The sequence below is a fragment of the Ictalurus furcatus genome, chromosome 23 (assembly GCF_023375685.1).
Source record: "Ictalurus furcatus strain D&B chromosome 23, Billie_1.0, whole genome shotgun sequence".
In the NCBI taxonomy this organism is placed as follows: domain Eukaryota; kingdom Metazoa; phylum Chordata; class Actinopteri; order Siluriformes; family Ictaluridae; genus Ictalurus; species Ictalurus furcatus.
This window is the reverse complement of record NC_071277.1, coordinates 8,035,694-8,054,436: the sequence shown is the minus strand read 5'-3', so window position 1 is coordinate 8,054,436 and position 18,743 is coordinate 8,035,694. Positions and strand designations below refer to the sequence as shown.

General features: G+C 38.7%; 1 protein-coding gene across 2 annotated transcripts; it reads right to left on the bottom strand.

The window, feature by feature from the left end:
- Positions 1 to 191: 191 nt before the first annotated feature.
- On the bottom strand, positions 192 to 18,691 carry pign (phosphatidylinositol glycan anchor biosynthesis, class N). 2 transcript variants are annotated; one of them, XM_053611005.1, is made up of 29 exons: positions 18,493 to 18,689; positions 18,008 to 18,253; positions 16,634 to 16,755; positions 16,452 to 16,550; positions 16,256 to 16,362; positions 15,943 to 16,067; positions 15,138 to 15,268; positions 13,846 to 13,968; positions 13,700 to 13,740; positions 13,497 to 13,556; positions 13,098 to 13,190; positions 12,923 to 12,978; positions 12,741 to 12,819; positions 12,473 to 12,655; positions 11,472 to 11,611; positions 10,759 to 10,858; positions 10,502 to 10,594; positions 9,897 to 9,988; positions 9,705 to 9,807; positions 9,477 to 9,585; positions 8,756 to 8,858; positions 5,296 to 5,398; positions 3,387 to 3,473; positions 3,219 to 3,274; positions 3,018 to 3,093; positions 2,412 to 2,485; positions 2,221 to 2,263; positions 2,082 to 2,134; positions 192 to 1,476 (listed from the first exon to the last, which is right to left on the bottom strand). In XM_053611005.1, exons 2-29 carry the CDS (start codon positions 18,232 to 18,234, stop codon positions 1,353 to 1,355), a joined length of 2,802 nt encoding a protein of 933 aa, XP_053466980.1. In that variant the 5' UTR covers positions 18,235 to 18,253; positions 18,493 to 18,689; the 3' UTR covers positions 192 to 1,352. The 2 variants fall into 2 exon arrangements, 1 of the variants encoding a protein (XP_053466980.1); XR_008384411.1 differs by lacking the exons at positions 192 to 1,476; positions 2,082 to 2,134; positions 2,221 to 2,263; positions 2,412 to 2,485; positions 3,018 to 3,093 and having other exon boundaries at positions 3,223 to 3,274; positions 3,387 to 3,816; positions 18,493 to 18,691.
- Positions 18,692 to 18,743: the final 52 nt, after the last annotated feature.

Sequence of the window (18,743 nt, the reverse complement as noted above, 5' to 3'; positions counted from 1 at the left end):
ACCATGTTTCACGGATGCGCTTGTATGTTTTGTTTCATGAGCTGATCCTTTCTTTCTCCACACTTTGGACTTTCCATCACTTTGGTGGAGGTTCATCTTGGTTCCAGAACTTTTGCAGCTGATTGATTTTCCCTCTTTTCTCAGCTTCAAAACGGCACGCTTTTCTCCCATAGACAGCTCTCCGGTCTTCGTGTTGGTTTATCCTTTTTAACAACAAATGCAGTCTTCACAGGTGAAACTGTAGGCTCAAACCATTTGACCAGTTGACATTCAAAGCTATTCATTCTTTAAACAATCAATCTAACAGGGCACACCTGGGCAGCAAGAAACACCTGTTAGTCACGTGTTCCAATATTTTTGATCACTTGAAGAAAAAAAAACCTGGACATCTAGTAAGTATATGTAAGTATAAGAAAATGACGCTGAAATTCTGATCTATCATCTCTTATTCGTCTTTTGATCTCAAACCCAAATGTCTTCAACGTATAGCGAAAACAATAGAATTGGCCTTGACGTTCTAATATTTTCGTGGGGGACTGTAATGACATAAATAAGCTAATGTTAGGCTAATGTCAAGAACAAGATCAAGTAAAGCTCATATAATAGGAAACACCTTTTTCTGTCTCTACAGTGTGTTTTAATATAAATATATGAATGTATACACAATAAATCAATACACAAAACAAACAAAAAAGAAAGACTGACGATGTTCTTAATCCGATCTCAGTATCACGCTTTATTCTGTCCGATATAAAGTTAATAAACACCAAACAGAAACCAAAAAAAAAAAGATACAGTATTATTTAAAAAAGTAGCCCTTTAACAGTACAGCTTAAATCATCACATGTACACAGTCCACATTTAGCACAAACCAAAAAAGTATTCAAGTTTTCCATTCTGATTTGCATAAATTACTCATGTGGCAGAATCTTTTTTTTTTTTTAATTAAATAAATAAATGCACAAACAAAATCAATCAGTATAGTTTTATAAGTACCTCTTTTTTACATGTTATGAAGCACACACAGTCTCACCAACCCATCATGTGTTTATTTCTTTTAGTTCAAACCCTATGGCACGAGAACTGTACTATTCATACCAATACTGAAAATAAGAGTTACGGCAGCATGCTCGTTTTCCTGTTTCCTTTTCAGAACATGCTCAATTTCCCGCAAGTTTATGGGTGAAGATTTGCATAACCCCAAACCAACCTCCCTCCAAATAGTGTCTTTGCCAGAAGTGTCCTTACGAGAAATTGTACTGTACTTACAGTGCAAACCAAGTGTTGTTATAACCAGGATGCCACCCCAACACCTAAAGCGTTTTCTTTTTCCCAGCACTGTCTAAAGCAGATCACTTAAAGTGCACCTTCACTTTTTGTCCAATCTGGAGTTTATTCGAGGTCAGGATGTGCGTCATCACACTCAGCAGCATCAGGAAGATGGTCATGGTCATGACAATGACGTAGTGACTAATGCTATAAAAGGTGGGGGGGGGGGGGGACATGACACATCAGATATGTTTATATAAAGTGCTCTCTTATGGAATAGATATTTATACACAATTTATTTATTAACCCCTAAACTCCAAGCTTATTGTTTAGTTATTCGTCTTCATTACACCACCGTACTGTTGAATGCTGGATTCTTATTGGTCAGAAGAATGGTTTTGATTAATTTTCCAGAACAGCGGCTTTGAGAGTAGTGCGTATGCAAATCACAGGTTTATACCGTATTAATGCGCTCGTTCTGATACGTTATCGTTTCTGTAATAACAGTCAGAGGTAAAGCTGTAACTTTAGATGAAGATGTTTTCCGACATCTTCAGGACAAAGGAGATTACACTTTACATCGGTTTCTCGGTAACATGACACATAGTATTTTGTGTCTTAACTTCAAGAGAAAGAAAGACAAAAAAAAAGGGAGGTTTTGTGCGGGAATGAATGCTTATAGCTGTTATAATGTAAGTGAGAACAGGAACTAAGTTGTTTCACAGACTTTACATGTAACTTCGGGTGCTAAATGTAAGTGTTGATGGTTTCTTGGAGTTTAGGGGGTTCATTCGGAAATGTTTAGGAATTACCTTGTGCCGATATCAAGCCAGCTTCCGTAGTCTTTCACCAAGAAGAAGAAGTGCTGAGGAACAGGAGAATACACTAAAAATGTGGGTTCTAGCTTTAAAAACAGAAACTATAACTTAAAGTCTTGCCTGATGAACCTACCAGTGCCATCAAATCAGAGATGACCAGCACGATGAGGAAAAGGCTGGAAAGGAAAACATCGTGTACATGTACTTAATACAGGTATAAACATGACCATAAAGTTGTTTTACAATACACCGTTGTTCCAGTGTTGGCGAGAGGGAACGCCTTTCTTCTGAAAAGCATATCGCTCCAGAATATAAACCCTGTACCTTCGTGACGAAAGCCGTGTTGACACTTGAACACTTTCAAATGTGCACATTACTATTATGAATGGAATCAGGACCTGAGGGGAAAAAAAAAAAAAAAAGAACATAAATACATAACATAAGCAAAAGAAAAAAATTAAAAGTGCAGTTTGCAATTTCTTCCAGACCAATAATAACCCTAAAATTTCAAATAAACCTTAAAAAACTGTAATTCGCAATATTTCCATCCACTAGATCTCACAAAGTTCTTCATTTTTGGGCCTCTGCTTACATTTTTCCAGCCCGGAAATTAGCCACGCCCCCAGCTGAAAAAGACCTGCCCCTTTTTCCCTTAAAAGGCAACTCACAAAGCATACATACATCAGGATGGGCCGGGGGGAAAAGAGGCAATTTGTCTCTCGTGTAAAAAAAATTACAAACTACACCTTTAAAGTCAGATAATAAAAAGTCTTTTGATAGATCAAGGAGAAGCAGTGTTTCTTGTTCTCTAGTCACTGGGTTTAACTTCTCCAAATCTCCATATATCATTCAGACATACATGTTTTAGTGATTTATTTACATACACTACAGAAAGGTATTCGGATGTGTGTTTGTGTGCAAGTGCGGTACCTTCCACATTAAAAGTCCACCCATGATAAAAGGATTAAAGACCGTTAGAAAGCAGTAGACAGAAGCTGGGTCAAAACTGTGAAAGAGAGAGGGTAAAAGAAAAAGGATGATTTTTTTTTTTTATTTAAACATAGGCTTCGTGTCGAATTTGCAAGCGTTATAAACCCGAAGTCCGCAAAAGGCCCTGATATTAAAGTTTACCTGTTGATGGAGGCAATGTTTCCTGTGCCGAAGAATGCAACGATTATGAAGAATACCTGGTACAAATCATTAAGGTGAACAATTGTCTGGATTTAAGGAAAAAATAAAAAGAATGAATTGATGCAATTCCGGTACAAAATAAGATTTCCTGAAAAAGTATAAGGATACAAAGAAGTACGATCTTCTGATATCGTCCAAACTCAGCTGCCTGATTCTGGATAAGTCGATATTTTCAGCAAAATCAATGCGTGAGAGCTGCAAGGACACTTCATGTTATGAACGTCTTATCAAAATGCACAAGGTTAATGATAATGAGTCTTTATTTGTCACATATACATTACAGCACAATGAAATTCTTTTCTTCGCATGTCAGGAAGTTGGGGTCAGAGCGCAGGGTCAGCCATGATACCGCGCCCCTGGAGCAGAGAGGGTTAAGGGCCTTGCTCAAGGGCCCAACAGTGGCAGCTTGGCAGTGCTGAGGCTTAAACCCCCGACCTCCTGATCAGTAAGCCAGAGCCTTAACCGTCAAGCCACCACTGCCCTTAAGAGGGTTAAGAGTTGTTGCATGTTTTCGCAGGTAAGCTGAAAATCCAGAAATCTATATTGTAAGAATAAAATAAATACAAACGCTCAAAGACAGAATGTTTAATGAATCCTTACAAGTCAGGATTAAAGTTCAGACAGCACCAACGACAAACACCAGGCAGGTTAAAGACCGTGACATTCACTTACACCTCCTTGTTTTTCGGTTCATGTCACCATCCAGAGCATTCGAATTTAATGATATGCCCTTACAACATAGATATCATGCATCTGGCTCGGAGTTTAATAACCAGCGTTTAATCATTATGAATGAAACATATGTATGTCTTGCATCCAATAGAAAAAAAATAACCTGTATGGTACAATGGAGGAAAGAGTAGAGCTACAAAAGACAATCACCAGAAACAAAAGACCAACAACCGATCTTATTTATATAGCAGAAATGAGTTTTTTGGTTTATTTTGGTTACATGTGGTTAAGCTCAGCTCCTGGTTTTGCATTGACCTGCTTTGCCAGATGTTGTGGTTCTCTGTACCTGCACCTGATACTTGGTAAAGAGGTTTGCATGCAATGCTGCCAGTGGTATTGACCTCTGGTCTAGGAGCTTTGTGCTTTACCACAAGCCTACTTCATATAACCTAATAATAGGAAACAAAAAAACTCCACCGGAAAATACAAGGATACGCAGCGGATGCGTCGCATTTTAAAACAGTGGATGTCTTTCTGGTTTGCAAACACTGCAGGAAAAAAGCCTACTGATCTGCACAAGATACATAATTAAATACGAACATTATATATTGGATTTTCATCAAACATTGGATTAAAAATTCCTGATCCTTTTGAATCGCCTAGAATACAGTGTCCAGATATGTGATCAACAGATCAAACGTATATATAAAATAAAAGTTTAAGGCTTACAAATCTTTCGAAAAATATAAGTACATAGAGTTCTCCTAGAACTATTTCATTTCAATCCAGTTGGTGCGATTTATGGCCTCGAGCCAAACTGCTTTTGAGTACATCACTTTCGCGGTGCTGTGTGACAAAAACAAAAGGCGTCGTTGTTTAGGTTTCCTGTTTTAGCAGCCAAAAGAGCAAGAATATTTTCAAAACGACGCTACTGAGCTGGTGGTACAAATAAATTCTGTCTGTTTTGAGGGAAAATGTTTAAAAAAAAAAAAATTCAAAACACATTTCAGTTTAGCTTCAAAAATGTATTTACCTTCAGATGCATGTGCATGCAGACAGGTCATGTGAAAGTGGTCTATTTAAAGTGTTCATTGCACCATTGCACAGTTTTTTCTGGCACTGGCTGTGTGTGTTTGTTAGTGAGTGTGTTAGTGTCTGTGCTGCAGCCACAGTTTTCTTCCTTTATTTCTGATTTGCCTCAAACAAAGTCACTTCTCTAAAGCTAACTCCGTTTAGCAGAAGCTAGAAGAGTTTAATATGAAATCTAAGAAATGAGTTGTGATAATTCATAGAGAGAGAGGGGGGGGGGCGTGTTTCGGAGTCAGAGGACAGGACTCAACGTTACCTCATTTCTGCTGGACATTCTGTGCGTGTCCACGGTTTCCTGCTCCATGTGGATCCACACAAACATCAGCCATGACAGTACGGGAGGAAACATGGCCTCGTACCTTTACAGAATGATGCAAACAAAACATCTGCAAATGTTAGCCAACACAACCTTGCAGATGATGCTATATCTAGATATCCTGTAAGTCATACTGAAAAAGAATCAGCAGCCACTTAAGCCTCTTGTATGCAAATAATATCCAGTTCGTATATTTGTACATTCTGAATATCGGCTATGTTTGAAGCTATAAAACCAGTTTCACCGGAGTAAAGGACTGAAAATCTATACACATGCACACCTCTTCAAAATATCATCAAGCAATTTATATGGATAAATAACAGAAATGTCTATCACCTATCAAGTTCACATAAAAAGTTATATTCTAACTAGGACTGGATCGAAACCAAAATAATGTCCTCAATATCGTTATATAATTTAACATTATAAAATCTTCTGTTCTGATGTTTATATGTTTCTTATCGGTATTAACAGTAATGCAAGCTGAAGTCACTGTGTTGCATGGACATGAACTATACTGTTGCTCAAGTTTCAGAATATTCCTGTAAACTAATCATGAGAACATCATTCATAAACCTGAAAATTTTATTTATATATATATATATATATATATATATATATATATATATATATATATATATATATTTATTTATTTATTTAATTCTGATTAATACTAGGGTTATTCTCTGGATGGAAACAGCTTATATCATCATACCTTAAAAGACCAGCCAAGCAGAAGTGAAAAAGTGAATTAAACTAAAAACATACTAACAGTATGAACCCATTAAAGCTAAAAATATATACTGATGGAAGAAGGAAACTTGGCATTATCTATTATCTATGGGTTTTTAGGAGAAAAAAAAAAGGGTTAAACCTTACGACCATAGTGACATGGGTAAATGTCTAAAATAAACCCCTCCATCTTAATCTGAAAGCCCACGGAGACATGACCCTTGACCCAGTGCCGGATAATGACTTATTTAATCCAATTCGATTTGATTTGTCTATTGTACTATAGACATTGTCACAAAGCAGCTTTATGGGAATCCTGCACCATATTGAGCAAGTCAGAGATGCAGCAGCGAGGGAAAACTCCCTGACGAGGTGAGGAAGAAAGCTTGAGAGGAACCAGACTCAATATGGGAACCCGTTCTCTTCTGACAGTCTTTATGACTACAGCAGCAGTTCTTAGAAGCTCTGGTTTCCCTTTTCTATGAATCAAATCATATTTCTTTCAACTGCACATTCAGAAATTCAGTGTGGCTTGAATACAGAAATTGCGCACTTGGTTATTCAGACCTCAAACGCAACTCTGGACTTCAGAAGTTACGAATACGGGGTGAGGTTCGCGTAAAACAGAGATGTGTCTGACTCTGAATTCGAACTTAAGTGCATTTTTGTCTCGCTCGAGTGAGGGGCAGAGTAAAATCAAGTTATGCATTCTTTCTGCTCTACTATATACATAAAACTGCAAGCATTAAAAATAAAAAATAAAAATACTCTGTCAGTAAAAAAAAAAAAGTTCTACATCCATACCACTTCCTCCTGAGTTCTCCAGCTCAACCACATGTTGTCAAAATGAGCGGCTGAAATATTTGTGGTCGGACGAGAGACGAACAATGCAGAAAGTCTTTCAAAGTTAACCGTGACTTCTTAGCTCTGAGTTTCATGCTGCATGTGTCCTAATAAAACTATTTCAAATCTAACTGAACAGATCGTAATGTGAACGATAGGCCTTACGTTCTTCGTGTGCAAAAAAGAAAAGAAAATGAAATAAGGTCATTGGAGTACAAGAGCCACTAATGAATACAACTCAACATGAGCATTAGGAAAGTCATGCTAGGATCAAATATAGCGGTGCTTAAAAGTTTGTAATACCTTTAGAACTTTCTATATATATGCACAAATATGACTGAAAACATCAAAGAGTTGTTGATGCTCATCAGAAGGTTACAAAAGCATCTCTAAAGAGTTTGGACTCCACCAATCCAGAGTCAGACAGATTGTGTACAAATGGAGGAAATTCAAGACCATTGTTCACTCCCTCCCCACAACTCCCCCTGCAGGAGTGGTCAACCAACAAAGATCACTCCAAGAGCAAGACATGTAATAGCCCGCAAGGTCACAAAGGAAACCCAGGGTTGCTTCTAAACAACTTAAGGCCTCTATCTCATTGGCTAATGTTAATGTTCATGAGTCCACCACCTGAAGGACACTGAAAAACAATGGTGTGTATGGCAGGGTTGCAAGGAGAAAGCCACTGCTCTCCAAAAAGAACGTTTCTGCCCTTCTGAAGTTTGCTAAAGATCACGTGGACACGCTAAAGGCTATTGGAAATGTTCTGTGGATGGATGAAACCAAAACAGAACTTTTTTGGTTTAAATGAGAATCGTTATGTTTTGAGAAAGGAAAACACTGCATTCCAGCATAAGAACCTTCTTCCATCTGTGAAACATGGTGGTGGTGGTATCGTGGTTTGGGTCTGTTTTGCTGCATCTGGACCAGGACAACTTGCCATCATTGGAGGAACAATGAATTCTGAAGTATACCAGCAAATTCTAAAGGAAAATGTCAGGACATCTGTCCATGAACTGAATTTTAAGAGAAAGTGGGTCATGCAGCAAGACAACGATCCTAAACACACAAGTCGTTCTATTAAAGAATGGTTAAAGAAGAATAAAGTTAATGATTTGGAATGGCCAAGTCAAAGTCCTGACCTTAATCCAATAGAAATGTTGTGGAAGAACCTGAAGCGAGCAGTTCATGTGAGGAAACCCACCAACATCACAGAGTTGAAGCTGTTCTGTACTGAGGAATGGGCTAAAACTCCTCCAAGCCGATGTGCAGGACTGATCAACACTTACCCCAAACGTTTATCTGCAGTTATTGCTGCACAAGGGGCTCACACCAGATACGGAAAGCAGAGGTTCACATACTTTTGCCACTCACAGATATGTAATACTGGATCATTTTCCTCAATAAACAAATGACCAAGTATAATTTTTTGTCTCATTTGTTTAAATGGGGAATTTAGGGCATACTTAAGCAGAAATATAGAAAATTCTAAAGGATTCACAAATTTTCAAGACTTTAGAAGCTGCACAGAAAGCCAAAGCATACAATGAACCTCATGTATACAAAGTGAGAGGGAAGTCAACCAACCAGCACGTGTAATGCATTCGTGGGGAAAAAAATGTCACAACTTCTAGAAGGCCATGCTACGTATGTGTAAAGAACATCAGCAGTGAGATTCAGAAGGCCGGTAAGTGATGTACTGTAGCTAGGAGTGTTAACCTCATTCCCACACAAACCTTTTGAATGAAATGATCACGTAAACTAGGTTTGAATTAATACAGTACGGTTATCTGAATATATTATACAGACTGTATCTGTATCTTACCCGGTGCTGAGGAGAAGGTACACACAGAAGAGGGACATGAGAATACTCAGCAGTCTGTAGAAGAGTCGCGTAGAACTCAGCAGCGGCACAAAAAACGACGACGCTAAACAAGAGAGCAGAGTTCGGAAGCCAGAGACATGCAGTTAGACAGCGAGAGACATTTTCAGCAACAGAATAAACTAATATAATATCACAGCGCTGTTGAATTGTCAGATCTGATTGGTCAGTAGGCATCGGTTCATTTTCGGTAACAGCAGCTCTGACAGTAGTGCGGATTAAACAATGCGCTCGCTCTAATACGTTATCGTTTCTATAGTAACAACTTACAAAGTACGGATGTGGAGTTTACGCTTTGCGATTTCTCTGTAACATGACAAGTTGCCTTTTTGTTGTCTTATTAACTTAAAAGAAGACAGGCTGGTGATGGAACAACTCTTTGTAGCTGCTATAACGAACGAGAGAACTTGTTTCTCGAACATTCCACAACGTTAAGTGATACTATAAACATATATAAACATATGACGTGTCATTCTTTAAGAAATAACAATAAATTTGCGATTGTTGACAAAATCGCTGCCATATAAAAGGAATAAACCACTCAGGATGTGCCGTCATTGGAAAACAATCAATAATCATTGATTATTTTCCCAGAATAGCACTCTCCACAGTGTGCTATTCCATACATGATGGAAGATAAACATATATGTAAAAGTTGTCCAACCCAGAGAGATCCAGCTGACGAGCTGATTGAAGAGCGGCAGGCCTTGTTTGAGTTGCAGACTGGAGTGTGTGCTCGAAAGCACGTATGTGCACAGCGTCACCTGCAGCATCTACAAACATGCTGACTTGTTAGGCTACATGAATATTATCAAACATCAAATTAAAGCTGTTTATCTGTGTGTGTTTTTGATGATAGTGTTCATTACAAATTTTTTTTATTTTTTTAAACCTGGCCAATAAACAGCCAACGATCCTTCGTATGCAGGCCCATGTGTCGACGTGAAAAGATGTAGGGGAACGACGCGAACAGTGTTATAGCTCCAGCGCATAACCTGAGTTAAAAGATCACAAACACACAGCATAAGAAATTTAAATGTAAATATAAAGTTCAGTTTGTGATCTAGAGAGTGATGGATCTTACACGTAGTTGGTGTTGGGTTCTCGTCCGACAACAGGCAATAGAGGAAACACTGCCAGGCACAAGCAGCTCAACACCCAGCTCACTGACCTGGACTACAACACAGCAACACAACACATGATGTACATGTAACGTAATATGTACCTATAAATGGATAAAACGCACAATGTGTCATTCTTTAATAAATATGAATGTAATCACTGGCATACTCATGCAAAGTACAAGAGGAATAAAACACCTCAGGATGTGCTCGTCGGTGTTGTAACAGTAACTCTGCTTCTTTGCACTACTTGGTCATGGATTATTTTCCTATAACATCATGACACAGTGTGTTTTATTCTTTACATGACAGTAGTCCAAATGCATAGTCTGTATAATTTATACACGTCACCCACGTTATCATTTGGTGAAACGATTTGTCACCTCCGCCTCGTCGTAACTAATTTGCATAAAGTCGGGAAAACCTCAATTCATGCAATTGTGTCTTTTGTCACCGGAATCACAGCAGTGTCACAAACTTACACAGGAAATGAATACTTGCCTTTTACTTTGTCATGCGCGATTATGAAAGCACTACTAGAAAACCCAACTCTGCTGTAATATCTCACCTTGGATTTTCTATAAAGCCCTGAGAGGACAGGCCACAGTGCCAACACTATCAGTCCCAGGGTCAACATGGCCCGATAGAAAAAACTCACAACCTACAAATCAGTGGAGAAAAAATTATTTTGAAGCACAATTCTAGCTACGCTTTGAGAAAACCAGTGTGTATATATATATATATATATATATGTGTTTGTGTATTTTGGTATCGATGTAGTTCTTTGTGATTTTTTTTTTTCTTTTTGTGCTCTGTCCAACCTACCAGTAGCTCTAACCCAAATGTAGCTAGAACAAAATATCCAAAGCATCTGATCAGACGCAGGGAAGGAACCGATCTGATAAGATCGACAAGGATCCCGAATCTAAAAACAAGAGCGTCAACAACACATAATTTACATTACTTTAGTGTTAAACTACAAAGCTGATGAGATGTAGACGCAGTTCTTATAACGGAAAAATCCAAATAAAAACGATACAGGTTTCCAAACTCAACTAACCGATAGCGAAGTCAAATTTTTCCACACGTAAATAAATAACCAGGCACATCCCTAAACTCTACACTGTATCCCTAAATTACTCGTGTAAAAACAAACACAAACTTCATAACACCCACAAAAAACGTGCAAACTGATTGCTAACAGGCTTTTCAACCTGCACGTGACAAATATATTCTCATGTACGCTTTAACGGATATGCCATGTGGAGCATTTCTTCCCAAAGGTGCAACATGGAGAGCAAGCAAATATATACATTTTGCCCCCCCTAGTGTGATATACTAATCCTGTGCAAATGAATACAACTGATGTCAATAGTAATGAGGAAGTTTCTCAAGTCGACATGTTATTGCTGTGATAAAGGTGGTTTCGTATTAGGTACAGACCTCACATTCACACCTCCGATGCTAATCTCTGCGACTTTCAACAAATGCTTTCGCTCATGTATACCATGTTAACAAAACACGTAATTGAGGCTCACTCTTTCAGGACACCGTACCACACGGCGACAGGCAGCAGGCAGTAGATGTAGTAGGTGAAGGAACTGGCCTGAAGAAACAGGAAGAGAGACACCAGCAGGCCTACGCACACAAACACCTGACCCACACGTCTCGCTGCCGTCTAAAATAACAGAGGAAACGCCACAGACAGGTGATTTACAAGGCTATGTTTATATATATATATTTGTAAGTGTAAATGACGTCACTCTTCTTCATTTAAATAAACCACCTGAAAGCAAATTACCAAACCTTAATAGATTTCTTTTTTAAAACAATGGTGGTTTCTGTAAAAATAGATGTATGGTTAAAAGGTTGAAAACTTTCCATACACTGCATCTATGTGAGGATATAAAATTAATTAAAGTTAAAGTGGCTCAAACGTATTCAGCAGTCTGGTATTTTATCTTCTAATTTCTAATTTAATCTTCTAATATATTACTACGTTGATTTACTGATTTTTTTAACAAATATATTTATATAATACTAATGGATTCGATTACTGATATATTTCTCATTTTTTCACACCATCCTTTATAACACAAGACAAAAAAAAAAAAAACCCTGAAAAATCAGACTGAGATTACATATACATACATATATATACACACACACACACACACACACACACACATATACATATATATATATATATATATATATATATACACATACATACACACACACATATACATACATATATGTATATATATTATAAGGTTTACATACATATATAATATGTGAGTGTGTATATATATATATATATATATATATATATATATATATATATATATATATATATATATATACACACACATACACACACACACACACACACACACACACACACACATATATATATATATATATATATATATATATATATATATATATATATATATACACACACACACTCACATATTATATATGTATGTAAACCTTATAATTTTGCAAACTTGTGCACATTTTTGCTGCATCTTATCACCGTGTCTCTGCTTGCAGGTGGTTTGCGCAGGCTGGCATGAGTCTTCAGGATGACCAAAACCACATAAGATGTCCATCCGATGAAACCTAAGACAACGCTGCAGCCCAGGAAAAGGCGGTCATAGGTGTGGTAGTAGGACAATCCCTGCATGGCCTGATCTATCAGAACCTCACACTGATGAATCTGAGACAAGGACAGAAAGTTTACATGTTTGGTGAAAACTGTATTAGACCAGGTGAAACTAATATTAGGTTAGTTTGGTACTCACAGCTTCATCAAAGCGCCCTTTCTGGATGAGTGATCTTGTGTGACTCATAAACTCAGTCATTTTTGAATCAGTCAGAGGTCTAGAGAGGAAACAGTAATGATATTTTAATTATTTAAAAAATGACCAAATACAATATGCTGTGCTGTGTAACTCGCTCTTAAGAAGCCCGACGCTCCACTCACTGGAATGGCGTGAAGAGAAATGACAAAGTGGTCTCCTTTTTCTGCATCATTTTCACCTAATAATAATAATAATAATAATAATAATAATAATAATAATAAATAAACGTGATCACAATCATACCTCTGAAAATGAGCAATAATTCAAATGAATCAAAAGACGCAAAGAGGGACTCGCCTTGAACTGCTCCAGGATTTGAACGGCATTCGCATACATGCTTTCGGCTTTGAAATGCTGGCTGTTATTGAGGTACTCGAGTGGCAGGACACCCTGCAAATCAACGTAACGAGATGTTGGGAAAGATAAATAAAAAAGTTTTTATAAAAATCCGCCGTAATCACAGGACGAATTTATTTACTATTCAGGTATTCAGCATATTGGCTTCTACATTTAGGGAAGCACCAAGTAAAGGATTTGTTACTAACAAGACTCATTAATAACATTAGTCTTCCTAGTTTTATTATAATGACAATTAGAATTAATTTAATCATGCTTATACTAACTATAATAGTAACATCATCATCATCATCATCATCATGCTCACAGGGACATAAAACATCATCTCATGAATCTCACCACAGAGTTGAGTGGAATGGGAACCCCGATGAGAGATGACATGAGTGGTGCAATATCAGCCTGCATTCATTAAAACAGAAGAAATCAGAAGAATCATCTCCTTTTCATTTGTTGTAACCCCCCCCCACCCCCACCCCACCCCACCCCCTACCTCCTGCCGCCCTAAAGACAAAAGTAAAGACAAACAGTATATCAAACCCAACCTGGTTGACATCAATCCTCCTGTACGTCTCCAGCCCCCAGTCTGAGATCATCACAAACCACACAGTTACAGCCAGTCCTCTCTAGTCCAGAATGAACATCCACTACATAATAAGTGTGTGAGGTGTTTAAATGCATGAAAACACACCTCTGATGTAGTCGTCATCGTCATGATTTTGAAAAGTGGCGGTTCTCTGAGCTCTCTGAACTCCGGCCCCCCACACCACTAAGGGCGTGAAGGTCTCTGATGGATGACTGGCTCCATGCGACCCTAAAAGAAGAACCAAACAAAGAGCCACGGTTCTGTGTCTTCATGTGTCAATTCATTATGCTTAAATATGCTCGAATAAATGTCAGAATTACTTCAGTAGGTTATTTCTAAGCTAGAGGCATGCTGAATAGTACGGAGAAGCACATTCATACCAAAAATCTTTTTTCTAAGAAAGACTTAAGGCTGCAGGAATCTTTCCAAGGATCTGGCAACTTTTGCGACAATTTTGACCTCTAGAGACGAACAACGATCAAGCCAAGTTCCAGAGTCTGTACTTTTCTGTGGATCAAGAACTATTCTTATGAAGCTTGACACACAGTCAGGTCCATAAGTATTTGGACAGTGACACAATCTTTTGCAATTTTGCCTCTGTACCCCACCACAGTGGATTTTAAATGAAGCAATCAAGACGTGATTGAAGTGTAGACTTTCAGCTTTAATTTAAAAAATATTGCCTGAACCTTTTAGGAATCACTGCCTTTTTTTTGAGTCCCTCCATTAACAATCATAAATATTATGAACTAACAATCTAAGAATCATAAATATAATAATATAAGCAGCAACCGAAGATGGCTGCAGTAAAGGCCTGGCAAAACATCTCACTCTCAAGGGAGGAAACTCAGCGTTTGGTCATGTCCATGGGTTCTAGACTTGACTGCAAAGGATTTGCCTCCAAGTATTAAAAATAATCCTAAAATGTACGCTTACGTAAGTTTGCCCAATTACTTTTGAGCCTGTGAAAATGGAGGGACTCCTAATTCCTAAACAAGATGTTACTGTTAACAAGTCAAGTCAGGCACCATTTTCTTATCTGCTGTATCATGTTTTTGCGAATTTTGCTCAATATATCCTCATTGCTTCCTGAGTTTTCTCAATTACCGCCTTCTCTACGTTTGTTGTCTCATCTATGCGGCTGTACTTTGTGTCACATCTGTTATTTTACATAACTGTCACGGTTCCTCCGGCACGCTAGAAACACAAGCTAGGAAAATATTCAGGAACTGTATAGTTCTCCTTCGGGTAAGTTCAACAATTCTTTAGTTTTTCAAAATGTCCATGAAACTCAGTAGAGTTAAACAAGACTGAGTGGAGTCTTGTTTAAAAAAAAAGCAAGGATGAGAATATGAATAGATGACGAGCAGCAAGTCAGGAGCAGATAAAAACCTTACCCCAGTTTGTCATGCCGTGATCAGCTGTGAAAACGTACGCTGTTCTCTCATCGTTCCCGAAGAACTCCTCCAACACAGAAACGATCTCGGCCACTCCGCCGTCAACCAGGCCAATGTTGTCCAGATACTCCCTTGTATAAGACAATGCTTTCTTTTTAAATCTCTAAATTATGCATATTATCAGTCAACCTGGAATTGTTTCGTTCCTAAAGCGTCTCTTCGATACACTCATAATGCCTTCAGCTTTCATTAAAAAAAATCCACGCTCTATGAATATGCTCCGTTGCCTGGATTTATTTGCATACAGAGACCCGATTGGCTCTTATATTTAATGATGCAATAACACTCTCTTGGTCTCACACGGTCAACTCAGATTTTCCACGGACATGTTCAGCTCACATTTATGTGGCAAAACCTTTGCACTTTAACATGTCCATGCAATTAAATCAATTCCCTGAACAGATTTACAAAAGGAAAAATAATTTATAAACTTTAGGCTGACGTTATTGTTAGTATTTATTCAGATTTTCGATCATCTAGGCTACTAAATTGTGCTTGGTATTATATTCTAATCTATAACCTAAAGTCTACAAGGAGTTTTAAGATATAAACTGTGAGAAAATGCACTGACGCTTGTTACCTCTGAGGGTAAAATTCACACATAGGTCATGGGACGATAAATTCTTTCTAAAACCACAGATGTGATGACATCAAAGCGACGTGGAAAGTTATAATTAGGTCGTGTCAGGAGCGTGTTAATCAGTATAACATGCAGCAAATGCTTCACTTTAGGTATACAGCTTACTTTGACATGGGCCGGTGGGCGTGTCCGTTGGTGTCGATTCCCAGAAGATGAAGAAAAAACACTATCTTATCTTCACGCAACTGAGACATGAGAGTTTGGTTCTCTTTGGCCGATCTGAGGAAGTCCTGCATCAAAAAAAAGGAAACCTGGTATCTATGGAGAAACCTTTGCATTTTTTTTTCCAGCAAGTATCATTAGAACTGTCGCTAATTCTCCAAGAAGCCTGGAACAACACATCAGCTGATTTCTTTATAAAACAATTTTTGAGGATTTCCCCCCCAATAGCATTCAAACAGCATCAATGAGGACACACCTTCACTTGATCGAACACCCAGGTATCTAGTTTGGAGGCGTCCTTTGAGGCGAAGTCCTCCATCGCAGCAGGATAAGTGTGAGTGTACACATGATCTCCACTCGCTCCTACGATGAACACGGAATTAGACAGCGCTGCATTATTGTATTTACTACAACCGTAAGATGGAAGTGCGTGTAGTACACTCGTTGTTTACCTTTAGCGAACATGGGCAGGATGTCAGGACTTCCCCAACACCATGTGTACCTACTTTCATTAAACACAGAGTCAAACTCCACTGGATTCTCCTTCCAGCCTGTACATGCACATACACATACACACATTACACATATTATCAGTTATACAGTGTACATAAACCATACTGTTACAGATAATTACCTTTAGCCACAGCACTGACATCCTCATAAAAGCCCGCTATAAGCGCCACGTGTCCAGGACGGGATTCTGTAGGTACACGTGTGTGTGACACTCCCCATGAACCGCTCTCCTCAATTACACTCCTGATGGACATAAACACACATGAATGAGCAATACAATGACGTACCAAAATTAAAAAATGAACAGTGTTAACACTGCGTAGTAAAATGTGAATAGGTCGTGCTGCTGAATGGCATTTAGGATAAAAGGGTTAGGGTTAGTTTGTTTTCCAGACTCTGGGCTCATGTGCAAGCAGAACACAACAAGAACACTCCAGGATGAGAAATGTACAACATGCAGAATACAATCTGGATGCGAGGTGTAACACGGAGCCGCCAGTCCATAGAAAACCTGTAGGATTTTTTTTTTGAAAGAGCAAGCAAGAGTGGAAGGAAGGAAGGAAAGAAGGGAGGAAAGTAAGAACAGAAAGAAGAAAGGAAGAAAGGAGGAAGGAAAAAGGGTGAAAGGAGGGAAAGGAAGAGCGCTAGGAAGCAAGAAAAAGAAGGAAGGAAGGAAAGTAAGAACAGAACGAAGAAAATAAGAAATGAAAATAGAAAGAAGGAATGAAAAAAGGGTGGAAGGAAGGTACAGGGAGGGAGGGAGAGAGGGTGTGCGGGCACAAGGGTGGAAGGAAGGTACAGGGAGGGAGGGAGAGAGAGTGTGAGGGCACAAGGGAGGGAAGGAAGTGCAGAAGAGCGAGAGGATTGTAGGAAAGGACAAAAGGGCAGTATGAAAGAAGGAAGCAAGGAAAGTAAGAACAGAAAGAAATCAAGGAAGGAAGGAAGGAAGGAAGGAATGAAGAGTGGATTGAAGGAAGAAATGAAGGAAGGAAGGAAGGAAGGAAAGTAAGAACAGAAAAAAATCAGGAAGAAACGAAGAAAGGAAGAGTGGATTGAAGGAAGAAACGAAGGAAGGAAGTAAGGAAGGTTAAGGGAGAGAGGAGTGAGGGAAGGAAGGGCAGAAGCATGGGAGGATTAAAGGAAAGGAGAAAGGAAGGAAAGAAAGAAGGGCAGAAGGTGGGAAAGGAAGGAAGGAAGGAAGGAAGGAAAGTAAGAACAGGAAGAAATCAGGAAGAAGCGAAGGAAGGCAGGACGGAAGGGCGTATTGAAGGAAGAAAGGAAGGAAGGTTAAGGGAGAGAGAGAGAGAGAGGGAGTGAGGGAAGGAAGGGCAGTAGAGTGAGAAAATGATAGGAAACAATCAAAGCAGGAAGGAAGGAAGAAGGGAAAGAATGAAAGGGCAGAAAGAAAGAATGAAGCAAAGAAAAGAAGGAGGGAAAGAATGGATGGATAGATAGATAAATGAACAGGTGAACGAATGAATGCTACACCCAGTACCTTAAATAGGGCGTCCTGCTGGTGCGGTTGATGTCCGGCGTAAACATGCTGTCGGCCCTCAGACCATCTGCCACGAAGAGCACCAGGCGCTTGGCGGGCGAGGGTAAGGGCACATGTTGAGGACTCATACCATGAACCAAGGGTGATGTGAAGTAGATGTCAAATATGGAGATGAAGAAGACCACATGGACCAGAAGTCCCACGATAAAGAATGTGATCATGTTCATCTTGTCTATTGCTCTGATCCTGTGGAATATAAGAACAGCAGCTTTTCAGAAGGTAAAAGTGACTTTGTTCAATTCTATATTTCATGTTATTGCTCATTTAATTTTGCCATTTGATTAAGAAAGGGGCTGAATTCCAAATGCCTCCCTACTCCCTCTATAAACACACTACATGGAGTAGATTATGCTGATTAATGCACTCCCTGTAGTGCACTCTATGTTACAAAGGAAGTCATTTGGGATTTAGCCCTTTAGTCCTACCTTTGCGATATTTCCTAATATTTGTTTCATGCTTGTTTCACCATAACAGTTGACTGTACGAGTTTTCAAATCTGGCCACTACAAATCCACACAGTCTGACACTAATAACAGGTAATAACTATCTGGCGAAATGAACCTTAATAATTACTTTCATTTGGCTAACACTCTAGAGCAGCTTGTATGAATTTCTGTTCTCCACTTCCTGGATGACGTCAGAACAGAACCGTCTCTCAAAGTATCATGGGTAATGA